This window comes from Leopardus geoffroyi, chromosome A3, assembly GCF_018350155.1.
Source record: "Leopardus geoffroyi isolate Oge1 chromosome A3, O.geoffroyi_Oge1_pat1.0, whole genome shotgun sequence".
NCBI lineage: Eukaryota > Metazoa > Chordata > Mammalia > Carnivora > Felidae > Leopardus > Leopardus geoffroyi.
Window position 1 is genome coordinate 89488302 of NC_059336.1, and position 24965 is coordinate 89513266.

Here is a 24965-nt window from a genome sequence, read left to right on the forward strand (position 1 = left end):
AGGATTATAGAGAAGGCCTCACTGACGGAGGTGAGGCTTGAGGCCCATCGGGAAAGCTGATAAGGGACAGTGGCTGGAGAGGAGGAGAATGCTCAGGTACTCACAGCAGACCTGCCATGCCATCACTCAGGCTAGAGCAACACCGGCCACTAATCACCACTAGGATGAAGGCTGGGAAAGCATGGGGAGATACACAAGCCGACTGGAATTTTCTAAAAAATTCCAGTTGCTGAAGTAGGTGAGGCTGATGAAATGAGAGGTGAAAGATGGCCTTCTTGCAGCAAGATATTCTTTCCCCAAAGCCCCACCTCAGCCACACTCGGTCCCCAGGGAGGTGCCACCTGCAGAAGTGCCCATTAGCACAGAACCACGAACTACCCGCTCCCATACTTCCTCTTCTTGCCCAGGAGGCTCTGAAAGCCCAGAGAGCAGGGCTCTAGGTCCCAGGGTGGGGGAAAGAAAGCTCTGGGGGGGGGGGTGTCTCCTCTGCCCTTTCCAATTAACAGATCAGAGAAGCCAGGTCCTGAGGGGTTGGGACAAGAGATGGGATGTCTTACAGTGGTGACGAGAGGGGGGATGGAGAGAAGGACTGTTCAGGGACAGGCATGGCTGGGGCCAGACCTGGAAGCCCTGGGCTCATGCAGAAGGGAGGCAGGGTGGGACAAGGAAGGCAGACCAAGAAGACAAAGCAAAGGCACTGTGCACAGAAGCCCCTGAGGAACAAAACCCTCTCCCTGTCGCTGGCCTCTCCACTGGCCCCCTGAGCCTCCGGATGACCCACATGTCTGGCTGCAATCTTGGAGGAGCCCACGAGGTTGCCATCACCATCCAGGACATCGATCCCTTCCTCCAGCTCCCCGTACCGCATCAGGACCACGTTGCAGATGTTGGCACTGGCTGGAGAGAGAGAGAGGGGAGCAGGGGGGCAGGAGTAAGAGGGGAGGATGCCATTCTAGCTGGTGGGGCAAAGCCACCGGGATGCACCCAAACCTCCCCATCCCAAGCAGCAACAGTCCTGAGTTAAGGGCCAAGTCTGCATTCAAATGTGGTGAGTGAAGGTGTGGTTCTGCTGCCCATCTGCCCATCAGCCTGCTGAGGGATTTGGGAGCCCTTGATGGCCTGGTGAGCAAAGGTGGAAAATAACCTACATGAGAGGAGGAAGGGGGCAGTGCTCAGGAGCTAGAGAGCAGAGCTATCAAGGGATAGCTACTTTCCTTTCCTCAGGGGTGGGCCTGGCAAGCAGGCGAAGTGAGTGCCCCTCTGGGAGGGCTCCCTGGCTTGAAGACACCTTACCAGTGCCTGATGTTCCACCACCAGCAACTCAACCCCTCGGGCTGCCTTTCCGGGCATGTTCTCGAAATGGCAGCCCCCCACCTTCAGCCCTTTGCTCCTCAGAGTGAATCGGGTTCCCAGAGATCCGCTTCTCTGACTGCAGGTGCCAGAGCAGGCGGGAACCTCAGCACTCACCCAGCGCCGCCCCCTCATCATATGGATGGAACAGTGAGGCTCAGGGGAGGGGGGTGACTTATCTGAGGTCACACAGCAAAGTGGGACAGAGCTAATCCTTTGGGTGCCCTGGAGATGGGCGGGTTCGGGGATAGGGGGCAGGGGTGGGTCAGGGGGAGCTAAAGGCCAACCTTCTCACTTCACATGGTTGGGTTCCCTCCCTTGGCTAGGAGATCATGGCAGACCTAGGCTGAGGGGAGGGTTCCTGGCTCCTCCGTTAGACACCGGATACCAGCATTTGGGGGCCACCCATCAGCTGGTGACTAGCCCCAGGAGTGTCCCTCTGCTCCTCTCGCCTGGAACTCGTGGAGCTGGACCTGGGCCTGGGGCAGGGCTGGTGTGGTGCTGACCTTGCCTGACCTCCTCCAACCCTGTTCCGGGATAAAACTGGGGGGACTTGAGGGTGGTGGGCGGGTGGGGAGTGGGGGGTGACAAATGTGGAGGCCGCCTGCTTCACTCCTCCCCCAAAAGCGCCTTGCTGTGTTTAAAGTTTTAATTTTTGCTAATTAATGTCAATTAATTTTGTATAATGAGTGTTTAATTTTGGGGAGTGTGTGAGCCTGGGAGCGACTGCAGTTCTGGGCTGTGAACGCTGATTAGCATCAACACCTGCTGCTTCCCCACTCCCTCCAGTGGGGGGGCACTAGGGTTTGGGGAGCCGCAGGGCTGCAGGGCCTAGTGGGCAGGTGCAGTGGGAGGAGGACCACAGATGCTCCTGGTGCCCGAGCCAAGGCTGGGGAGCCGGCGGTGAGGGCGCTTGCAGCTGGGGGACGGGGTTCTGCAGGTGAGGGGCGGCTTGAGACCCTGGGGGTCTCTGAGCCTCAGTCTCTTGTTTCAATAAAGTGGGGAGGTGGAATAAACAGAGGGAAAGACCGAGAGGCTCTGCAGTCTTTGGAGAAGAAAAGCAGGAGACCAAATACAGTTTTAACATGTATTTACAGCACATATGCCATCTCTGAGGAGCTCTCGTGTTTCCACACGACTCTCAGGCACAGTGGTAACCACGGGCAGACCTCTTCTGCACTGGGTCCCTCCTGTCGTCACAGCAGGCACGCTCACCTGACTTACACAGCCAGGGGCAATCTTGTGGACCTTTGGCGAGCTTTGGAGACATTTCTGATTATCGCAACCTGGGGCTGGGGGGTGCTACTGTCATCTAGTGGGTATTGACCAGAGGTACGCTAAACATCCTACAATGCACAGCCTCCACAGCACAGAAGTATCCGGGCAAAAATGTCAGTAGTGTTGACATTAGGAAACCCTTGTCTTAAACACGTCCAGAGATTGACAGTAGTAGGAAGGCGAATCTGAGGTAAAGGAGAAGTTGGGAGCTTGGCTCTGGGGCAAGCTGGGCTTGAGTTATAGTCCTGGCTCTGAATCTCCCCCTCCTGACCTCCAGAGGTGAGCTCCTGCCAGCCTTGGACCCTCTCAGGGTTCAGGTCCCGGAAGGGTCCCCAGAGTGGCCTCGGGAAGCGGACACCTGGCCTGTGTGTTAGTGATGTGCCCTCTAGTGGCGGCAGGAATACTCTGCACCCCTCACACTTCTGGGGCTACCAGGCTCCTCAGTTCCCAGGAGACCCACAAAACCACTGGAGAGGATCTTGGGGTTTTCTGCCCTGAAAGGAATCTATCTCTGCCCTCTGAGAACCCCTTACACCACTGTCACGGCACCACTACACCACCACCACCACGGCGGTAAAGGCAAGGCCAAAGGAATGTGGTCCAGGCAAGGAGCATCTGCCTGAAGTCAGGAGCCACCGGCTCACTCTGCAACCGGAAGCGGCCGCCCTAACCAGCCTTCCCCAGATATTAGAAAAGGTGCTGCGCTCAGCCTCTCTATGGGATCTCTGGGCACCGGCTGAGCTCACATAGATGTCAGCTTCTGCACCCACTCCCCCACCAGGTTAGGGGAAGCCAGGGACTGCTGAGACATCTCTAGCCCCGTGCCATGTGTGTGCCCAGGCAGAGGAGACAAAGACAAGAGTATTTGGAGGCGGTGGTCAACCAGCTCCAGGCTCATGGTGGCATCTGCTTGCTCGCTGCACTTTCCAAATGTAAAATGAAGCCACGGCAGATAGAGCAGGACTTTGGTTCAAACACAAAACCACTTGGCATGAAACATAAAGCAGGAAAAGAAGTGAAAACCCAGTGTCCCTCCCCTCAGACAGCCCTGCCAGGACAGTTTGGGCACGATAAAGCTCTCTCCTTATCTAAGCTGCCTGGATGGGAAAAAAGGGAAAACCCTGAAAGCCACCCTAAAATGGTGGCATCCCCAGGCTCCTCCCTCAGAACGCCCACACTTCTCACTACCTACCCAACTGGCACACGCCCTGTAATATCTTCAGTTGGTCCATTTATTGAGCACCCGCTGTATACACAGGTTACTAGCCATCCTCATCTTTGAGCAATGAGAACACCAGACCGTTTCAGTGATTTCATTTCCATGATCTCGTCTAGAACTTCCATTTCTGCCGCATTCCTTTCAAGCCTCCCTGGTCCCTCCCATCCCACTCTTGGCAAGTCCAGCTCCCAAGTCATGAGCACTGAGAGCCTAAGCAAATGAAAAAGAGAGAGAGAGAAAGAGAGACCAAACCGTAGGCCATGGGTCTTCTTTCTAGCACACCAGCAAGATCTATTATTGACAGTATCAGCAGGTTAATTAAGCAGTCTGTTAGTGATAATGTTAAGAAAGCTGGCACATTTTCAACTCAGATTGGCACCATTCAAGACTCAGGCATAACTGACGTTGGAGAAGCTATGCTAAGAGATGTCATGGGATTAGAGAGAGAGAGAGAGAAAGAGAGAGGAGAGAGGGAGAGAGAGGGGGAGAGATCGCTTCACGCTGATGGCAAGCTCAGTGTCAAGTCCCGAGGAAAATATGCGCTTGACTGCTGCAGATGTTCTCACATCAGACCCATCGTGATGCAAAATCATGCAGATTGTGAACAGCTAATGAAGCACCCTGTGTAAAAGGGACAGCATGGGGAAGAAGAGCAGTAGACAGAAAGGCAAATGTGCAAAAAAAGTTCTCTAAAAGATGACTACGGGGGAGTGTGCCTCTGATCTAGCACAGGAACAGACACATAGATCAATGGGGTTAATAGTCCAGAAACACACCCACCTGTAGGGGAAATGAGTTTGCAGGAAAGCAGTTCTATCAACTCACAGGAAAGGACCATTCAAACACGAAGGTGAAGCAATGGGCTATTGGGCTATTCATTTGGGGAAAACAACATATCTTAACTCCTTGGTTCTAAGATGGATTCCCCCATGTTTTAATGTTTTAAAAATCCCAGTGGGCCTTACAACGGACGTCGGGGTGGGGGAGAGGAACCCTTACCTGCTCCCCACCACAACTGCCTATGCGTGTGTGAACTTTGCCACGTGGGGAGGTTCGTTCAAGTGTCACCTCAGCTACCCAGAGCAGTCTGCACAGAATTTGAACTTAAACTTAGATTCCTAATTGTTGCCTAAAACATCTTTTTAGAACTTACACTATAATGGAGCACGGACATGAAAAGTTATTGTACATGCAGAAGATCGTCTGCCAGATACCAGGCAATGCAATTAAAGGCAGCAGAAATTGCCAAACCATAGATAGCTACCCTAAAGAAATGCTTGCCCATATGCACAAAGAGACATTTACAAGGATGTTAATTATAGCACTGTTTGTAAGAGCAAATAATTAGAAACAACCTAAATGTCCACCATTAGGGAACTCACATGGGAAGATCTCCAAAACAAACTTCTATGAAAAAATGCTACCGAGTTGTGTACAGGATGATTTACTATATGTAAAACCCCATAATTGGTACACACGTACTGTGTGCCCATAAACCCACAGGTAATGTTTTAGAAGGTTCACACCTCACACAGTGATTTCCTTGGGAAGGGACCTAAATTTAGGAATTAGGGGTTGTTGAAAGACTTCCACTTTTTTTTTTTACCCTGTTTTTCTAAATACCATTTGAATTTTTACAATGAGAATAGAATCATGCTTTACTTGTCTAAAAAGTGAAAGAAATTGCCAAACTTCCTAAAGTGGATCATAAAAATTTGACAGCCAGCAGGGATCGGTGCGACCTACTCACCGTTCCCACACTTCGGTATCTGTATGTGAGGAACTTCCTAAAGAAGCTGATTAACTTCAGGAATAGTTTCTCCTTAAAGTAAAGGAAAAAAATGAAACCACAAGTATAAAACCAACTAGGAAATGCAGACAAAAAATTCGCAAATTCTTTTACATGCTTTCAAAGCATACTGTTGGTTTTAAAGTGGCCAAAAGGGTCAAGATTGCAAGCAGGGTTACAAAAAGCAGTGGTGGCCGTGACCCTGTGTTTAACAACCAATGTCCAAAAGAGAAGTGGAAAAAATAAGGAAGGCTCAGACTCAAACTCTGTGACATCGAAGAAAGTGACTTGGATTGAATGTGTAGTGAAGGCTTGTTTATTCCTCCACACGAACAGAAAATACAGTCCTCTCCTCTTCGGAAAGGCTATTACATTAATGCCCCTATAACTGAGGCATCTGAGCATTGAGAAATACGGCAGTCAATATCTATGAATCATATTATAAGAAACGGGAAACTGAGAAAATGTATTCTATGTGACAAAGAGCCGCTACTACTCATCAATAGAAGGTAATGCTGACTGACGCCCAATAACTATTCTACTCCCAGAGGATTAGTCTTAACTAGTTGTGATAATCCTTCCCTTGCCAGTGATTGATTGAGGAAGGGACATGTGGCCAACCCTAGCCAATGACAGATGTCTGCAGGGGACTTCTGGGAAAGGTCTCCTCTCATCCAAGAAGCGGGGGCAGGGAGAGCCTCCTGTCCTCTGGGCAGTGGTGGGTCTGAATGTGGTGCTTGGAGTTGCTGTTACCATTTTAGGACATGAAAGGGGCTAGCCCGCAGATGAAGCCCCTGGCAGAGCACAGAGGTGGAAGCAAGGACCATGGGTGCCTCACTCGGCACTCGCCCTTTGTGAAGTAATACATTCATTTTTTTTATTTAAAAAAATTTTGGGGGGGCACCTGGGTGGCTCAGTTGGTTGAGCGTCCGACTTCGGCTCAGGTCCTGATCTCACAGTTCACGAGTTCGAGCCCCGCGTCGGGCTCTGTGCTGACAGCTCAGAGCCTGGAGCCTGCTTCGGATTCTGTGTCTCCCTCTCTCTCTGCCCCTCCCCTGCTTTCACTCTGTCTCTCTCTCAAAAATAAACATTAAAATTTAAAAAAATTTTTTTAAGTCTACTTATTTATTTTGAGAGACACAGAGACAGCACGAGTAGGGGAGGGGCAGGGAGAGAGGGAGACAGAGCCAAGCAGGCTCCACACTGTCAGTGCAGAGCCCGATGTGGGGCTCGACTCACGAAACCTGTAAGATCATGACCTGAGCCGAAATCAAGAGGCAGACGCTTAACTGAGCCACCCACATGCCCCAGTAATACATTCATTTATTAATTCAGCCAGTTTGAGTCTGGTACTTTGGGGCAAAACCATTCATAAAATGTATAAAGAGCTTTAACAGTTATTAAGAGAAAGATAGTCATTGAAATCACCCCAAAAATATTCGAGTAGGAGTTCATAAAAGAAATAGTAAAAATTCAATGAACATGAACTCAATCTTATTAATAGTCAAAGATAGATTTTTTTTTATCTAAAGAAAAATCAATCTGGCAGGAGATCTTTAGATGTTTTGGAGACTAATCTTCATTGGTTAAACGGCTTACAAATAGTGTGTGGCTTGTTTTCTTACTTTGTAGATGGAGTCTTCTGGCATATACTGTAACATGTACTCAAATAAGCAATCCTTTCCCCTCTGGTATATACTTTTTGTGTCATTGAGAAACCCTATCCTTCCCCAGTGTTCATTTATATTTTTTTCTAGAAGACTTAACATTTTATTTTTCACATTTAGGTCTTTAATCTATCCAGAATTTATTTTTGTGTATGGTATGCAATAGGGATCTCCTTTTTTTCTCTCCGTTCTATTTGAAAACCCAAATGCCCAATACAGTCAAGAAAATATTCTCAATCACCCTGGGAATTGGAAAAATGCAAATTAAAGTGAGAAAAGAACCATTTCAGATGAACAAAAAATTTTCAAGATTGATAACACCAAATGTTGAAGAGGATGTAGGGAAACAAAAATTTAAGCCTTGCAGGTAGGAGAAAAGAGCCGGTATGCTCATTTGGCAATATCTAGCAAAGCTAGGTATGTGCACGCCCTCTGACGTGGCCATTCTATTTCTAGATTGGTGACTGTCAACACTGGTTGCACCACTGAAACCAAATCTGAAGTAGGGTCCAGATCTGTGCATTTTTAAAAGCTCCTGCCCCCTGTCCCCCCACCAGGTGGCTGTTTGAAAACCTCTGCCCTGGAGAAGCTCCCAGTCACGGGCACAGAGACACATGTGAGTATAAGGTTGTTCAGTGCAGTACTATCATGGTTGTTAAAAAGGATAAGTTGAGATTTTATGACTGCCCTGTAAAGGTGTCTAAAACTTACTGAGGTTAAAATGCAGTTTACAGAACAGTATACATGGTATGATCTCATTTGTATTAAATATATATTTATATATGCATATTTATATTATGGATAGAATAAGTAGAGATTCCCGCATTTTTAGAGGCTTACTCGAATTTGGAGGGATATACACCAACTTACTTTGGAGAGAGAAGTAGGGTTGTTTAACTTTATAAAGCAATCATGTATTATCAGGAAAATAATAGAACCATTTTTATTAAAAAAAAAAAAAAAAAAAAAAAAAAGCATGACTGTGGTAGCCAGGAGACTTGAGCTCCCATTTGGGTCCAGACTGACATTGGACAAAGCTTTCCCCACTCTCCTTCCTCTGTCTCTTTCCTCTTTTGTGGGTTATTATGTGCACACGGTGAACAATTCAAATCTCATAGAAGGGTAAATAACAAAACCAGTCTCCTTCCAACCCTTGACTCTTAGCTTCCCCTTGACCCTCCCCAGAGACAACACTCTAGCCAGGTTCTCATGTCTCTGCCAGATATGGTCTATGTATTTACTAGTGGACACGTATGTACATCACAACCTGAAACACACATACACACACACTCATGTGAATCACACCAGAAGACAGCCCCATCCCTGCCTTTAGAGGAGGGATGATTATCAAATAGGGATGGATACCTTAATATTTGCTTGATTTCACAATATTCCTCAATATTCCACCTGAAAAGCATTGCTATATGACACAGTTTTCTTTTAAATAGCTTGAGAATTTGGGAAGAGGTTCACAACCCACACTAAAGTGTCACAAACTCAGGACTGGGAATTTGGGGATTGAAAAATCGGCCTGTAAATAGGTGTAGGCTGACTCTCAAGTTCAGGATCTCTTAATAAAAGATTCCTGCTAACACATTCGTCTGGAAAACTCCCTTTTATCACAGCTGCTTCCTAGCTTGAAATTCTTCAGCGGTTGGTTCCCTGTTAACCATAAGATGAAGTCCAACTCTAAGCTAACATCCAAGGTCCCAAAGGCCCTCTGCCCTTCCCTTTCCTCAACAGGCCAGGCCCACCCCAGTCAGTCCTTACTCCTCCCACATTCATAACCCCCCTCTCCTGCCTTGTGCTTCCCACCTTCTCTGCCTCTGGATTCCTCTGCTATCTGGATTTCAGTAATTATGAAATCTCTGAACTGGAAAGCCATTCATTCAATAAGCATTCACTGAGTGCCTACTATATGCCAGGTCCTGGGCAAACTGCCCAGAAACAGGTGACTTGATCACACGTGAGAGCCCCTCACAGCTTTTTGGGCCCGGCTGCTACTTGGACACTTCTCTAACTGAGGGGTCAGGCAGCTCATTGCAACAACAGACTGTCAGTTTTTCAGAAGATCCTGCGCTCCTGCTTATCATGTGTGGAGCATCTCTTGATGTGTGGAGTCCAGAACTAAACAGACTCCTTTGTTCTGGGCCACACCTTGAGCAATCTTAGATCCTGCACCTCTTGCCCATGAATTCACAGTCACTGCCAAGTTGCTGTGCCTGTTCCTTAAATGCAACCCACAGTTACGTATGACCAAGGCAGTTATAACTGAAGGGGACAAGACTGAAGACAGAGCCCCAGGACACACCACTGGAGACTTCCCTCAGGCTAACTACTCACGTCCTCTTGAAACCTGATACACACTGGGGGCCCATGTCATTTCTAGGGCGGCTCGTGCTTATGGCACCCAGCCCAGCCCACTCATCCTTCCAGATCCAACCCAGAAAGGTTGGAGAACGTGCCCCGGATGACCTGGAAACGTGGCCCATTGGTCATCCACCCTAGGCCTGACAACTAAACGTGTGGAGGATAGTGAAAACATTATATAACAAAAAAGAACATTCAAGAAACAATTTTAAAAATGAAAAAAAAAAAAAACAGAATAAATGTCCAAGCAGCCACAGAATGTGGTCACCGATGTCATTATGGTGGGCCTCCACTATGGGTGCCCAATTTCAAAGACTTTTTATCAAAGCACTCATTTGATCACTGAACAAACCCACACTGAACACTGTGTGCCAGGCATAGCGCGGGCCTGGGGGTTGGGGATGAATGAGTCTTGGGGAGCTCACAGTCTGATAAAGGAGGCAGACTCAGAAAAAAAACAACAGCAACAAAAAACATGCAATTCCAGGTCACACACAGGCACACACAGGCACACACAGGGTGCTGTGGTCTAGCCCTGATTGGGCCTACCAGGGAGGGCTTCTTGGTGGAGGTGGTGTCTGAGCAGAGAAATGAAGGCAAGAGAAGGCAGAGGATGGGGGCTGAGGTAATGGGAAGTGGAGATTCCAGGCAAACAGGGCCATGTTCAAAGGCCTGGGACCAGTGAGCGAGGCAGACGAGAGGTTGAAGATTCGCCACAGCTCCAAAGGAGTATGGGCAGGGACTAGGTCAAGGAAAGGACAGAGGAGCTGAAGGGCTGCGGACACCACATTATCACTGACCTGGATGGAAGGGACAAACGTCATGAGGCCCAGCCACAGCTGACACAGGTGCACCTCAGGGGATGAGGAACTGAGGAGGTCAGGACCAACCCTCTGGGCTCGGGCACATTGCCGTGGCCACCTCCCGGACGAGGCAAGCAGGGAGGCTTGAACACCAAGGGAAGAATAGTAAAGAAGGAATCAAGGACACCAAGACCCACGTGGCCTGGGGGTGAAGGGGAGCAAGGAGGTGGGGTGAGGGCAGACATGTGAACAGAAGACCTCCCAGACACTGCCCAGACATCCTGAGGAACGGACTCCCTGGTGAACACAGAGATTTTTTCCTGGTGATGAAATCAGCTGTGACATTTAATGCAGGGGACTGCTGTAGACAGTGCAGGAAGAAGGCGTTTCCCGGCAAAGGGATGATGAGGCTGGCATTTTGGCCCATACGTGAAGGTTATTCCCCGCCCCCCCCCCCCCCCCCCCCCCCCCCCCCCCCCCCCCCCCCCCCGTGCAAGGAGTCAGCTGGCAGGTGCTGAGGCTCCGGCCTCCCCTGAGGGAGCTCAAAGCCCACATGGGGGTCTTGTCCCCTGCTGGGTATGGATTCAGTCAAGCAGGTGGGGGTGGGGTGACCTTCAGGGCTTCCTTCCCTGACTCCTGCACACATATATGCAGAGCCCGGTACGGAGATTTGCTTGCCAGGTGGCATCTGGGGATCCTCACCTCTCGGCCCCTGGCTAAAGGCCCTGCCCCACGCATTCCTGATGAAATGTGCCCATTCCTCTCACCAGTGCCCCCTCGCGGCATCCGCGACCTTGCATGCCTCCCACTGGCCACTCCTGCCAGCTCCCAGCCTAAGGCCTCAAGAGAAGGCTGTTTGTGGGGTCTGCCTGCCCTGGAATGGACTCTGCTCATGGAGACTGGTGGGTGGACCTGGGGGAGGGGGGTTGTTTTTCCAATGCCTCCTCTACTGACCTTTAATTACACTGTTTGCCCAGCTCCCCAAACCATTAACTCCCACCTCACAGCACCCATCAATTAATGGAGGGCCTGCTCCGAGCTCGAGCTCCTGAACACAATTAAGCGTGACAGTCCACAAATAAGAAAGAACTGGAGAATTAATTAAGGTCTAAACAAATTAATTACCAGTCCCCAATCGATTCTGATGCCAGCACACATGCTCCTGGGCTCACCGTCTTTCCTAACATCTCCATGTATAAATAGAAACCGAGATTTCCCACATGATTGCTGCTGTGGACCGGGGCACAGCAAGGCTCTGAAACCACCGTGAGGGAGAGAAGGGCTCAGTGAGTGTCCTCAGGGCTTCCCACGTGCTCAGCACACATGCATGCACATACACACGCACAACCCTAGCTAAAAAACCAGGGTGAGGGGCGCCCGGGTGGCGCAGTCGGTTAAGCGTCCGACTTCAGCCAGGTCACGATCTCGCGGTCCGTGAGTTCGAGCCCCGCGTCAGGCTCTGGGCTGATGGCTCAGAGCCTGGAGCCTGTTTCCGATTCTGTGTCTCCCTCTCTCTCTGCCCCTCCCCCGTTCATGCTCTGTCTCTCTCTGTCCCAAAAATAAATAAACGTTGAAAAAAAAAAAATTAAAAAAAAAAAAAAAACCAGGGTGAACCTGGAGGTGGGGTGCTCCTGGGGGGCGCCTCTGGACCACATGCCTCAGTTTCGCGGCTGCTTGGGTGAGGGGTTATCCAAGTGGGCTTGAAGTAGCCTGGGCTGGGCCTTCAAGGCCTGGGCGGTGGCCAGCTCAGAGAGTCTGAATTTTTTTTCTTCTGGGAAATGGGGATGGCTCGCCCTGCCTTGGGTCCTCCCAGAGAGACAATGTGGGGAGTGAGAGGCCACAGAGGTATGCTGGGGGAAATGTGGAGAGCTGTGGAGCCTCTACAAACCCAGGGAAGGCCTGCAATGTCTGTCACACATGTTCCAGTGGGAAGGGGCTGAAGTGAGGTCTGGTCCAAAGCCAGAGAGGGGTAAAATCAGTGGAGTCAGGTGGGGGAATGAGGTGTCCTGTGCCCAGAGTCTCAGGCCTCTCTCTTGGGCAGCATGGAGGGCCCAGTGAAGAGAGGTATCCTCTCAACCTTCCAGATTGCAGGCTGGAACAGGGCAGAACTCACTGGGCAGCGCAGCGGGAAGAAGCAACCGGCTCCTGGGAGCCTCCTTCCCTGAGGGAGGGAGTAGGGATATGGCCTCTGAGCACAGGGCACACAGGCCCTTTCAGGACCCTCCCTCACCATGAAGACCCCCTTCTGCTCTACACACCACCCCCAAGCCCCCACACACATCCCAACAGCCAGGGCTTAATCTGATCACTTCCACTTGCCTCAACCTCCTTCCTGTGAGCACTTATGGCTCTGTGAGTCCTGTCTCCCATCAGGCCAGGGGTTGGAAGGGGCAAAGAACCCTCTACAAGGTAAAGCAAATCCTGAGCAAGCTTCTTGGTGGCCTTAACGATGGCTTGGCCTAGTCTGGTCTAGCCCGCCATGGAAAGCAGGGTGAATGCCTGGAGGGACCCAGGCCCTGCCTGCATGCAGTGAGCCTTACAGAAGATGTCTAAGCCTGAGAACAAGGTGAAGGGTGGCCAAGTGCAGGGTCTGTATGATGGCCCGAGAGGACCAGGGGTTCAAAAGCAGGTGAGGGGCATGCCTGTTCATCTTGCACACCACCGTGTCAACATCTACCCGGGGGGTTAGCAGGTATCCGTTTGCAGATGGGCCTGGGAGGGCATTGGGGCCAGGGAAGTGGAAGCCTGCAATGCGGACAAGGAGAGACAGGGGCCAGGGGTGGAAGGGAGGCAGGCACTCAGCTAGGACTCAGGCAGCAGGTCTGAGGAAGCAGCCAGAAAGGATCTGCTGCTCTCTGGATCCTGGCAAACTAGGACTATCAGGACTACAAACGGCATTGTGTGCAACCTGTGCAACTGACTAGGGATATGTGGGATCTCAAGACAATTTGACAGTGGCTGGACCCACAGGCTCCTCTTGGATTAAGACAGGAGGAGAATCAGGCTGGAGCCCAAAGAGGGACAGGTCCTAAAGTCTCAGGTGGGCATGACAGATAGGGTCAAACCTGAAAGCAGGGACCCTCCTCCTGAAGGAGCCCCAGAGGTTAAGACCACCCCCAAGGTCATCCAGCAAGATGAGTGGCAGAGCAAGGCTGGAACAGGCCCCTGGCAAAGTCCTTGTCTGAAGCTTGGCTCAAGGACAGATTGCATCTCGGCCGAGTCCCAGATCCAGTCCAGTGCAGCTAAGAGCTGCCACCTTCTGAGGCTACATCTGACCCTCCAGCCCAGAATAGCGAGGAACGCAAGATCGGCAGCCTTGTTCACTCAATTAGGCCCCTTAACAAAGTCAGATCTAAAGAGTTATTCCATTAGTGGCCCATGCCAGAAATAGCTGGGAGTTCATTAAAAGTGTGGAGTTGCTAAGCAATTATCTGGGTCAGCTGAGGCTCAGACGGGCAGTTGGTCCTGGGAGTTCATTAGCCTCTGGCCAACGAGGAGGCGGGGGCTGCCAGGTAATGATCTTCCACCTTCTTACGGGGCTCTTTAGGTGCTCCAAAGCACTTTCCTGCGAATGGAATCTGGTCTGTAATCTCGTTTGGCCCTCCCACAGCTCTGGGCTGCAGGAAGGTAGGTATCAGTGCCCCCATTTTACAGATGGGGAAGCTGAACCCTGGAGGTCAATAATGAGATTGGGACCATGAGCCTGGGTCTGACTCGGGCTCTTCAGACTGAGCCTTGGCACCTGGGAGGTGACGGGACCTGACACCACTCCTGGGCCGGCCCCTATCTTTGTCCTCTGGCATCAAATGGGGAACTCGGTATCATGGTTCAAGCGTATACTTCTCTTTAGACAACTAATCACACACTGCTTCGTGCTTCTTTCAGTGTTGTTTCTTTTTAGTTTTTAAAAACGTTCTGCTATAGGGCCCTCTCCCCAAACAAAGCATGGGCTTCTTAAGAGCCAGGCTGGGCTTGATGAGCTGGCCGGGGGCATCTATTGTGAGCTCAGCGGCTCCAAGACCAGCAAAGACTTAGCTGGAGGCAGCGAAATCCCCTCTACACACACGCACGCACCGCAATTACCTGAATATGAATAATACGAGTACGTGGGACTCACTGCTGTCGGCGCAGAGCCCACTTCAGATCCCCTGTCCCCCATCTCTCTCTGTCCCTCCCCTACTCATGCTCTTTCTCTCTCTCTCAAAAAAGAAATAAACATTAAAAAAAAAATAAAGGGATTATATTGGAATACATTGCCAAATATTTTTTCAATTGTGATACAATCATAGGTGTGCTTTTTAACTAACGAATTAAAAAACAAGACCTACCAGTGGATTGAATCAATATCATAATTTTGAGTCAGTGTGGCACGTAAACGGTATTTTAAAACCTCTGTAACAACTGTAATGGGATGTGAAAGTATCCGTGATTTCTATTGGTGACAAAGTCACAGCTCTTGCTTGTTACTGTGGTTTGCTGCCTACACTCCCAGTGGAAGGAAATGTTAAATTTCAGCTAGAGGCTAGTGTAGGTATTTTCCCCAGCCAAGTTCATAGGATCCCCTGCATTCTATCTACTGGTCCTGTGGGGGACTGGAGCCCCAGGTTAAGAATCCCTGAGCTAAAAGCAGAATCCTTGTCACAGAGCTTGTCAGCAGCGCCCCTGTCACCCTCACTTCTGTCTACACATGTTTTGCTCTAGCTGCCCTCACCAGGAGACCCCCAATATCAGAAGAAGTCTGGAAAGGCATCCAGTTCCCCAAGAGCCCTGCAGCCCCACACACCCAGGTGTGACACACACACGCCTGCACACACCCCTGCACACCTCTGCAAGGTTCAAGTCTTACCTACAGCAGGGAATGGCACAAATCTCTGGACAAGAAGACGGGTGGCTGGGGTGAACTTGTTGGCTTTCTGAACCAGGACATTAAGGCCCACCTGAGAAAGAGAAAACAGAAAGTTCATGATGCTGCAGCGGCCTGGCCGACTAGGGCAGGGGGCGCAGGCTGGGGCAGGAGCAGAGAGTGAACGGCACTGTCTTCCCCTGAAGTTGTGCCCCAGACCCCAAATCCTCAATGTCATCTGGGGCTGCCGGGCTCCAGGGTCACTAGTCAAAGCATCACTGCCCAGTCATTCCAGTTAACCAGCCCGCGAAGAAGAGGGTGAGGGGAAAGTCTCAGCTACACACACACACGCGTGCACGCATGCATGTACCCCCCCCCCCCCACACACACACAACCTCTTTTAGGAGGGAAAAAGGAAAGATTGCTGTTAGAAGAACACATAATCCGCAAGTAAATGAAGTGTGGGAACCCTCATTCCCACCTCAGCCTCTAGGAACCCCTTTTCTGAGGCCCTGCTATGGGCTCAGGCACAAGCCTAACCTCGAGAGCTCAGGAGAAGGAGATCCACACACCTGCCCACAGGTGACTGTGGAACTAAGTAGAGCAGCTGAGAGCAGGATGGGGGTGCAGTGGGTGACATCCTGGGCTCACTGCCCTCTTCATGTAGACCCCAGCCCCCTCACCCAGCCTGGGACACTGGGCCCCCGCCTCGCCTTCCCCTTGGGCACTCCCCATTCTATTCCATCCCCCATGCTATCCTCTGTTCTTCTAGAACACGTGGTCCCACCATGTCTACCATGGCCCGCTCCTCCCGTGACCTGTGTGAAAAGGTGCCATTTCCTTCACGCAGCTTCCCCACTCCCTCAACACCCCACATTCGCCTTCCGGGAATCCAGTTTACTGCTCCCCAGATGCTATGGGAGCTTTCTGGTCTTGGGGCCTTTGCCCATGCTGGTCCCTGAGACCTGAATGCCTTCCTTCTCTACTCAGTCCACACCTGCTCTTTAAGGCCCGCCTCTGAGCTCCACCTCCAATGACTCACTAACAGTGGGAGTCACTGAACCTTTTTCTGCCTCGGTTTCCTTGTCTGTAAAAAGGGACCGTAATATCTACAACATCCCAGGGCTGTTACAAGAATTTATGTAGGACCTCCTGGGTGGCTCAGGGGGTTGAGCATCCGACTCTTGATTTCAGCTCAGGTCATGATCTCACGGTTGTGGGATCAAGCCCTGTGTCATCAGGCTCTGTGATGACCATGGAGCCTGTTTGGGATTCTCTCTCTCCTCTCTCTGCCCCTTCCTCTACACGTGTATACACGCATGCGCACTGTCTCTCTCTCTCTCAAAATAAATAAATAAACTTAAAAAAAAAGAATGTATGCAAAGTGTTTCGCATGAGCTTAGAGCATAAAGGGATCTAAATAAATGAAGCTATGTAAAAATGTAAGCCATGTAGGAATGTTGCCTCTCCCAGGCAGGAAGGTGCTCCCTCACATGTCTCCGATCCCTCCTTCCTGCCACTCCGTTCACGGCTCATGGATGTGATGTCCCAGCTGGACAGGGGAGGTGGACCATGCCTTTTTCATGTTTGTGTACCCAGCATTCAGGACAGTGGATGGCATGTAGTTCTTGTTCAATCAACTGGTGACTGAGGAATAAATGCATGAACCAACAAATGAATGGATGGAGATCAGCAAAGGCTGGAAGCGGGGTTTCTTGGAGGGAGGAAAGGTGGGTTAGGCAGGGCAGAGGAAAGAGAATTTTGGTGGGGAAAACAGCACAAGCACAGGCGTGGAGAGAGAAAAGGCTAGACACATGTGGCCAGACCAGAAGCAGATGTATAGAGGCCACTGCTGCCCCAAACTGAGGCCAGAACCAGACTCTGCCCTGGAGGTCTTTCCTGGGAGGAGGGGCAGTGGTGGCTGCCGCAGGACACCTGGCCAAAGGGGGCCTGGGGAGCCTGCTCTCAGCTCTGGCACACCTGGTCACTAGCAGGCCACCCTGCCCCCACAGCCCTGGCTCTGGCCTCAGCCTTCTGAGTTGTTGGAGAAGATGCAGAGCCTTGGGAAGGCCTCCAGGGCTGCAGGGTGACTGCAGCAGTCAAAGCAAGAATGGCACGGTGACCTGGGAAGACAGGAAGTGCCAACCTGTCAGCCCCTGGGTAGCCCAGGATCTCACGGAGCCAGGATGCTCCCGGGCAAACCCAGCTTGGGCTCTTGGGCATCTGGTCTGTATTTGAAGCCTCAAGCTGATCTTCAGAGTCTCATCCTTGTCCTTTCCCTGTCACTTGCTCAAGGGAAGGCTGGGAGGCAGGGAGATGTGTGGCAGCTTGGACACACTTCACTGGTACGGCAGGGCAGGTCAGGGAGCTGCTAGCCTACAGTGGGCCCTGCTCCCCTGCTTCCAGGCTGCCCTGCCACGCAGATGGAACTCACCAAGTCCAGGTCTCCCCAGCTCTCAGCAGTGAGTGACTGTCTATTTCTGTGGCCCCCCCCTCCCCCCAAATGCCAGGGAACACGTTCCTACAGAGTGCAGAGTGGGAAAGTCTGGAGGGAGACAGGATGACACAGGTGTTGGTGACGGAGAAGAGGAGGAAAGGGGCACGGGGAAGTGCCAGGCCGGGTGCTGAGCACATCGCATGAAATACCTAAATTAAATAGGTATGGGGCACCTGGGTGGCTCAGTCAGTTAAGCATCTGACTTCAGCTCAGCTCAGGTCATGATCTTGTGCTTCATGAGTTCGAGCCCTGCATCAGGCTCTCTGCTGTCCGCACAAAGTCTGCTTCAGATGTTCTGTCCCCCTCTCTCTCTGCCCCTCCCCCCTCAAAAATAAATAAACATTAAAAAAATAAATTACAGGGGCGCCTGGGTGGCGCAGTTGGTTAAGCGTCCGACTTCAGCCAGGTCACGATCTCGCGGTCCTTGAGTTCGAGCCCCGCGTCAGGCTCTGGGCTGATGGCTCAGAGCCTGGAGCCTGTTTCCGATTCTGTGTCTCCCTCTCTCTCTGCCCCTCCCCCGTTCATGCTCTGTCTCTCTCTGTCCCAAAAATAAATAAACGTTGAAAAAAAAAATTAAAAAAAAAAAACAAATTACATAGGTATGTTGCTCCTTTTTATAGATTCAAAAAAGTTCAGACAAGTTCCGAGTAGTTAAGTAACTTTACCCAGGGACACACAGCTATTACGGGGCAGGTAAAGCTAGGATTTGAACCCAGGGGTCTGCTAATTCCAAAGCTTTGCTCTTAACTATGCTATTTACTTTCCCTGTAGCTTCCATCTCAATGAGGCATGCTTTAATGTCTAGTGTGCCATTTAAAACTTGCTGTTTGCATAGCAAAAGCTGTCCTGAAAAGACCACGGTTGGGGCCAGGGCCCAGATAAATGGAAGGCAGCTCCCGTCAGCAAAGATAGGGCCCTTGATCCAGCCCTGCCTGCGCCCCCATCCCAGCTATCAAACAGAAGGTCTAGGTTCAAACTCCAGCTCCACCCCCGACATCCTTTTGGAAAGATGTGGGACGTGTTGGAGGAGTCTTCCAGGAGGCCAGCAGGCAGCTGGGACATTCCCCTGGCAGCCTCTTGGGGGCAGGCAGGGCTGGAGTGTAGTGGGAGGACAAGGAATAGTGGTCACTGGTTGTAACAAACACTCAGACTTGCCCTCAAGCCTCCCTGGCTGGCTGTTTTTCCCTCTGGCTAGGACTGGCACAGTCCAGAGTGAGTGTTTCATCCTGTCCCCCCAACTCTGGGTGGGAGTCCGGGGTAGGGAGGAGGAAAGAAGAGAAACAACAATGCCTGGGTTCCAGATCTCTTCTGGCCTGCCCTTTCCCTGAAGCCCACTGGGGTTTTCCCGACATGCTCATTCCTGAGCATGGCCAGCATGCCTGAGCCAAGGAAGGGGCCGGGGACCAGCAAAGTGGGGAGACTAGGAGCTGGTGAGGTCACCCTGCACACCCACTGATGATGAGCTCGAAAGCAGGAAAGTACAAATAAAGGAGAGTCAAGCAGGCACTTATTCCCGCTCCTGCCACAGCCCCCAACTCAGGCCTTACCGTCCCAGCAGCTAGGATGGCCACAGCCTGGGAAGGAACCAGGGTGGGCTGCAGACCAGGGTTGCGAGCCCGTCTGTTCTGATTCCTCGGGGGCCCTTTGGCCTGAAACATTTGGTGGAGCCCATTAAAATTAAAAAGCCAAGTGGCTGGTGGCTCTGAATGCCAGCTCATTTTCCCTGGCATGGTGGGTCCTGTTTAAGGGAACCAGCTGGCATTAATGGCACACAACTCATCACGAACAGCAGCTAGCGATCAGAAAAATCTGAGCTAATAATCGGGTTTGGGAAAGATAATGAGATATGGAACAATCACTGCTGAGGGTCCCCCAGGGTCTGTTTTAACAGCCTCAAAATAAGCCACAAAATAGAAATTAACCAAACAGGGGCTCCATTTTGGCAGAGAGGAAAACAAACAGGGTGTGGATTTTGCACACAAATTCCCCTTGTGGTCAGCAGACAGGGGTCCTGGGAGGAGCAAGAGCCCAGGAGATCCCATGGGACATCAGCAATGACCTAAGGAAGCAGCGGACCGTCTCTGGCCACTTCTCTCCAAGCTCTGGCTCCCAGGCCAGTGGATTTGCCACAGGCAGCTGACAGGAACAGAAGAGAGAAGACTGGCTTCCTGACAATCTCCCAAGGTGGGATAAGGGGCTCTGTGACACAAGATCTCCCACGTCATGAGCTGTACGGCTGATAGCTGTCTCCTTAAGCACCAAGGTCCTCCCCAGGCCACCAGCAGCTTCCTTTCTGTGAGGCCAGCGAGGAGACGCTGGATGGGGCTTGAGCAGTGCAAGCAGGCTGTGTCCTCCACAAACCTGCAACCCCCTGCAGGATGCCTTTATCTGGAGGGGCTTCAGGTGCTCCCCTTTCACACTCCCAGGATGAAGGTTCCCTTGCTCCTCCTCACCCACACCCTGTCCTGTCTCACTGTTAGCAGCTCCTCCTGCCCCAAACCCAGGAGTCTTCCTGGATAGGAGCCTCTCCCTCCCCACATGCAACTCGGCATGCAGGGCTACCTGTCCTGTCTCCCGGGTATCCCGAATGCAACCACTTCTCTCTGCTCCTGTAGCTTACCTTAAGCACCCATCTCTTCTCCTTGGACAACTGCCCGCCTCCTAACTCGGCTCCCTGCTTCTGCTCTTGCTCCCTCCCATCAGCTCCCTACACAGCAGCCAGAACGATCTTCTAAAAATGGGTATCAATTCGCTTTAGCCTTTCAGTGGCTTCTCACTGCAGATAGAGACCCACAGGACACCACCCTTCCCCCCCTCCCCGCTTGCAAGGCTCCAGCCACCTGCCTTTGCCCTGCTCTTCCCCTGAGCCAACTCTCTCTCTCCTCTCCCTCCCTCACTCCCCCCACCACCTCTCTCCTCGGGGCCTTCAAGCACGGCCCTCCCTTGGCCTCCTCCCTTTTCAGCTTAAATGTCAGACAGCCCTCCTCTTCACTCAGGGCTCCCCTTTTACAGTTTCTCACAGAACCCGGACCTCTTCCTTCCCTGCACCTATCACAGTCTCAAAGTGTATATTGATTTTCCTCCTTAAAAGGTTGGGAATCAAGGTGATACATGTATATTATTTAAGACTGAATAGCACAGAAATATTTTTACCTGTGGCCTCTTTACTAAATATCCCTCTCTCCCAGTAGGCCCTAAGTACTGGGTACAGGGCCTGTGTCTCCCTTACTCCTCACTGAATTCCTGCTGCCTGGGGAAATGAGTAGGTGCTTAATAAATATTCTAGAATGCATCATGTGAGTGATTTCTGAGGCAGGAAAAAAAGAGCCGCAAGGGAGATCTGCCTTGTGCAGTCACTGCTAGCAAACAACTCTGCAGTGCTAAACGTTGCACACACAGGGCCGAGTCCACCTGAGCGGACGGCTCGTCACTCTGCCAGGAGGAGGGGCCTGGAAGGGGTGGCCCCAAGGCCGTGAAGGTTTCTGGGAAAGGGGATGCCTGACTGAGACTTGAAGGGTAAGTAGGAAGCAACCAGATAAGGAACGAGGAGGCTCAGTAGAGCGTCAGGGGCATGAAATACCGGGTTGCCTGTAGCCAGCTGTGGACTCTAATAGAGCCTGTAAGGGGACCCAAGGGGTCCTGGAGAACAATGGAGAAGAGGGCATGCCTGAAAGGAGAGATGGCACGAGATTCCGAAATCAGATCTACTCTTGGGTGGTGGATGATAATGTAACGAGATGGTTAGGAGGTGGTGGAGCAAGGGCCGGGGCAGGTCGAAGAATCTTTGAGGTGCCAAAAATGCCCAGCAGAGGGCGCTCGTTGTAGGATAAACTCTTGGCAACCAAGAGGACCCCATGACCCTCTGTGGAGGCCAACTGTCGTGCAACCCCAGACAGCCTCTTGCTTGGTGACAGGCTCAGGAGCAAAGGGCCAAGGTGGCTGAGACAGAGTCATACACAGGCTGAAAGACCAATCAGCTTCACCTGCTTCTGAGAGGGTTGTTTGCCAGCAACAGAGACCAATCCTGATCCCTGAACCGTGTCCTGTAGGGACCTGTTGGCCACCTGCTAGAAAACCAGTTACATCAGACCCCTTACACGTAGGAAGGGACACAACTTGTCCTCCCCAGAATAGAATAGATGCAGAACCCATATTCACGTTGGACTCACCACTGCCAACATCACCATCTGCAGGCTTCTGGAAAACTTCAGATTCTGCTACAGGGTCCATGTAATGGGCCCTCCAACCCGAAAGCCAATCACAGGAAAGCAGTGAGTTAACATTCTGGTCTTGGATTCTCAGGCTAATGGTCCCTACCTCCATTAGGCCCAGAGAAAGACAGCAAGGCTATAAGTACACCCTGGATCACAGACAACATCCTTAAGTATACCCTCAACTACAGAGAACACTCTAAGGTACACCCTGGATCATAGGGAACATTCAAGGTGCATTCTTGACCACAGAGAACACTCTGAGGTATAGGTTGAATCACAGGGAACACTCTGAGGTACACCTTGGATCACAGAGAACACCCTGAGGTATACCCTTTACCACAGAACTCTGAGGTACACTCTGGGCCAAGAGAACACTCTGAGGTACACCCCGGACCACAGGGAACACCCTGAGGTACACCCTGGACCAAGAGAACACCCTGAGGTACACCCTGGATCAAAGAGAACACTCTGAGGTACACCCCGGACCACAGGGAACACCCTGAGGTACACCCTTAACCACAAAGAACACTCTGAAGTATGCCTTCCACCACAGAACCAGCCAGACTTGGTTCTTGCAGGAGGCGGAACAAGGAGCCTCTGGACCAGGGACAAATATACGCCGCTGGCTCGACTTTGGCCAGAAAACACAGGTGCAGGAACCAAGTATGAAGTTGGATAGTGGGTCTAACCCCATTACACCTAAGGAGCCTTTCAAAAATTTTCTTCCATTCCCCACTGTTCTCAGGGTACCTAGGGGCAGACTTATCTGCCAGGAGGCATGGCTACAGTTCCTTTAAACTGGAAGCCAAGAACATTGTTTGGCTCTTCCCTCCACCTTAGGCCACAACTGGGAACAGGAAGAAAATGGTGTCTTTGTATTAGCAGAATAGTGTACGATTAAGCCTGTGTTTGAATCCTGGTTCTGTCACTGGTTTCACCTCTGTGCTTCAGTGTCCTCATCTGAACAACTGAGAAGGGCACCTAAGCAGTACCTGGCAGAAGTGTTAGGCATTATGACCATTGTGATTATTTGCCACTCTGATACCGGGACATGGAGCTCCCAGTAGGCAATGGGAACTGGGAGGGGTAGGGGTTCAGCCCAGGAACCTCCTGGGACACCTCCTTGCACTCCAATATCTAGTAAAGGTAAACAGACAACCACTGTATCCTGTTCAGAAAGAACCCCTCAGGGCCCAGACCCTTCGGGAATGGAGAACAGCAATTCCCCAAGAGGGAAAGAGCTCAGCCACCTAAGACGTGGCTGAAGGTGAGGGGTTTGAGAGCCAGGCGTGAAGTGTCTCTCATGTACCAAACAGCTCCTGACCAGCATGGAGGACTTCAGCCCTGAGCCTTCCTCTCCAGCCACGGGTCCATTCTCACGAGGGCCTGATGTCCATGATGGGGGTCATCTGCTGGGCCTACCGCCCCGCCATGACTTCTCTTCCAGCCCACTCTGCCCGCCCTCCCCGCAACGCCCCAGGTCCCTGAGTCCAGCCAGCGCTGCCGGCGTGGCCCCCTAACTCCTGAGTAGGCGCTCCCAGTGTTTCACAAGCGGCTCTGCTACTCCTCAGTTCATTGCCACCTCATCCCCATCACTTCCGGAGTCCATCACAGTCTCCTTTTCCTGAATGCCTCTCCACATGCTGTGCCCTCTACCGGGAACCCTCAACCCTGCCTTCGGCTCTCTCCGGTCTGTCCTGAAGAGTCGGCCTCGTGTGACTTGAGGGCCCCTTCCCTACTTACCACCACACCCAAGGGTCACCTTCATCAGAATTCTGGTTCTACCACAGCATATCCTCAGCTTTCCCTCTCCTCGTCTTGAAGGACAACATACCAATCGGAGTGACCCCCTCGCACCTTCCAACTGCCTGCCGTATACACTCCCCTGAAGGGAGTGAGTAGGTCTCACTCTTGTGTAGCCAGGGCCCGAGGGGGGCTGACCACAGAAATACTCAACATGAACCCCCAAATTCAAATACAGTGAGGACTGACAGAGGCTTCCTTTGTTAAAAGACAGCAAACTGTTAGATTTCAAAAATAACTTAAGACAAAATTTCTTTTTTATTCTCGAGCAAGAAGCCAGACATTGCCAAATCTATTTAGAGAGTTCACCAAAAGGCTGCTACCCCTGCACTGGTGGTCCTGTAACCAGCATGAGACTTCATTCGGGGGGCCGTGCAAACTGGGGGTCCTTGATTCAGGGGGGTGCTGGCCAAGGTCAGGGCTCTGGCTCTTCTGAGGGAGAGGAAAGGTCCAGGGAGGAGACTGGACTCTCAGGGCCTAGCCTCCACTCCAGCTTGTCCTTAGTCCCTGGGATTTGCCCTCAGCCTGTCAGCACCCCCATCCATGCCGCCTGCTTGTAGGGACTCGTTTTAATTAATGCCAGAGCTGGGCCAACCACTGGGGCCGTGACACTTGTTTGCAGGTCTTCTCCTCCTAACAGGTTCTCCCTGGGAGGGGATTTGTCACTAATTGAAGCAGAGATCAGTTAATGAGGCCGCGGGCCCAGGGTTCCAGAGAACAAGGGAAAGGAAAATAAAATAAAGCCTCTTTCTTTGGAGGTTTTGTGATTTACACACACAAAAGAAAAGCAAGCAAGCTGCAGATTTTCCAAGTCAGAAACTCCGCTCCATCTGCCGGAGTTAGACCCTCACTGTGTGAAGACGTCAGGCACAGGGACGCCGCCACGGCTAAGACTCGTGGATCTAGGCGGAGAGGGGCCTCCTGAGGCCGGCAATCAATCAGCAACCTAATTAACAATTATTTATGGAGCAGTGCTCACTCCCCCTCCATGGGGGAGAAGACACAGGGCCTGTCCCTGGTTAACTTGTAAGCCAGTAGAACAATGACAGGACAGGACACGGGGTGTAACTGAGTGAGTGTGTGGGAAGGCCAGAAGTTTCTCGGCCTTGGGGCTGTGGGAAGAGTTTGGGCT

General features: G+C 51.5%; 1 protein-coding gene across 4 annotated transcripts in view; it reads right to left on the bottom strand.

Moving 5' to 3' along the window:
- Positions 1-24965, bottom strand: part of SFXN5 (sideroflexin 5) — a 117775-nt gene that overhangs the window by 26438 nt on the left and 66372 nt on the right. For 2 of the 4 annotated variants that reach the window (XM_045446469.1, XM_045446467.1), the window contains 2 exons: positions 15323-15413; positions 782-897 (listed from right to left, as the gene is read on the bottom strand). In XM_045446469.1, coding sequence (XP_045302425.1) covers positions 782-897; positions 15323-15413 — 207 coding nt within the window. The remainder of the gene's footprint in view (positions 1-781; positions 898-15322; positions 15414-24965) is intronic. The other 2 variants (XM_045446471.1, XM_045446470.1) reach the window with 1 other exon arrangement.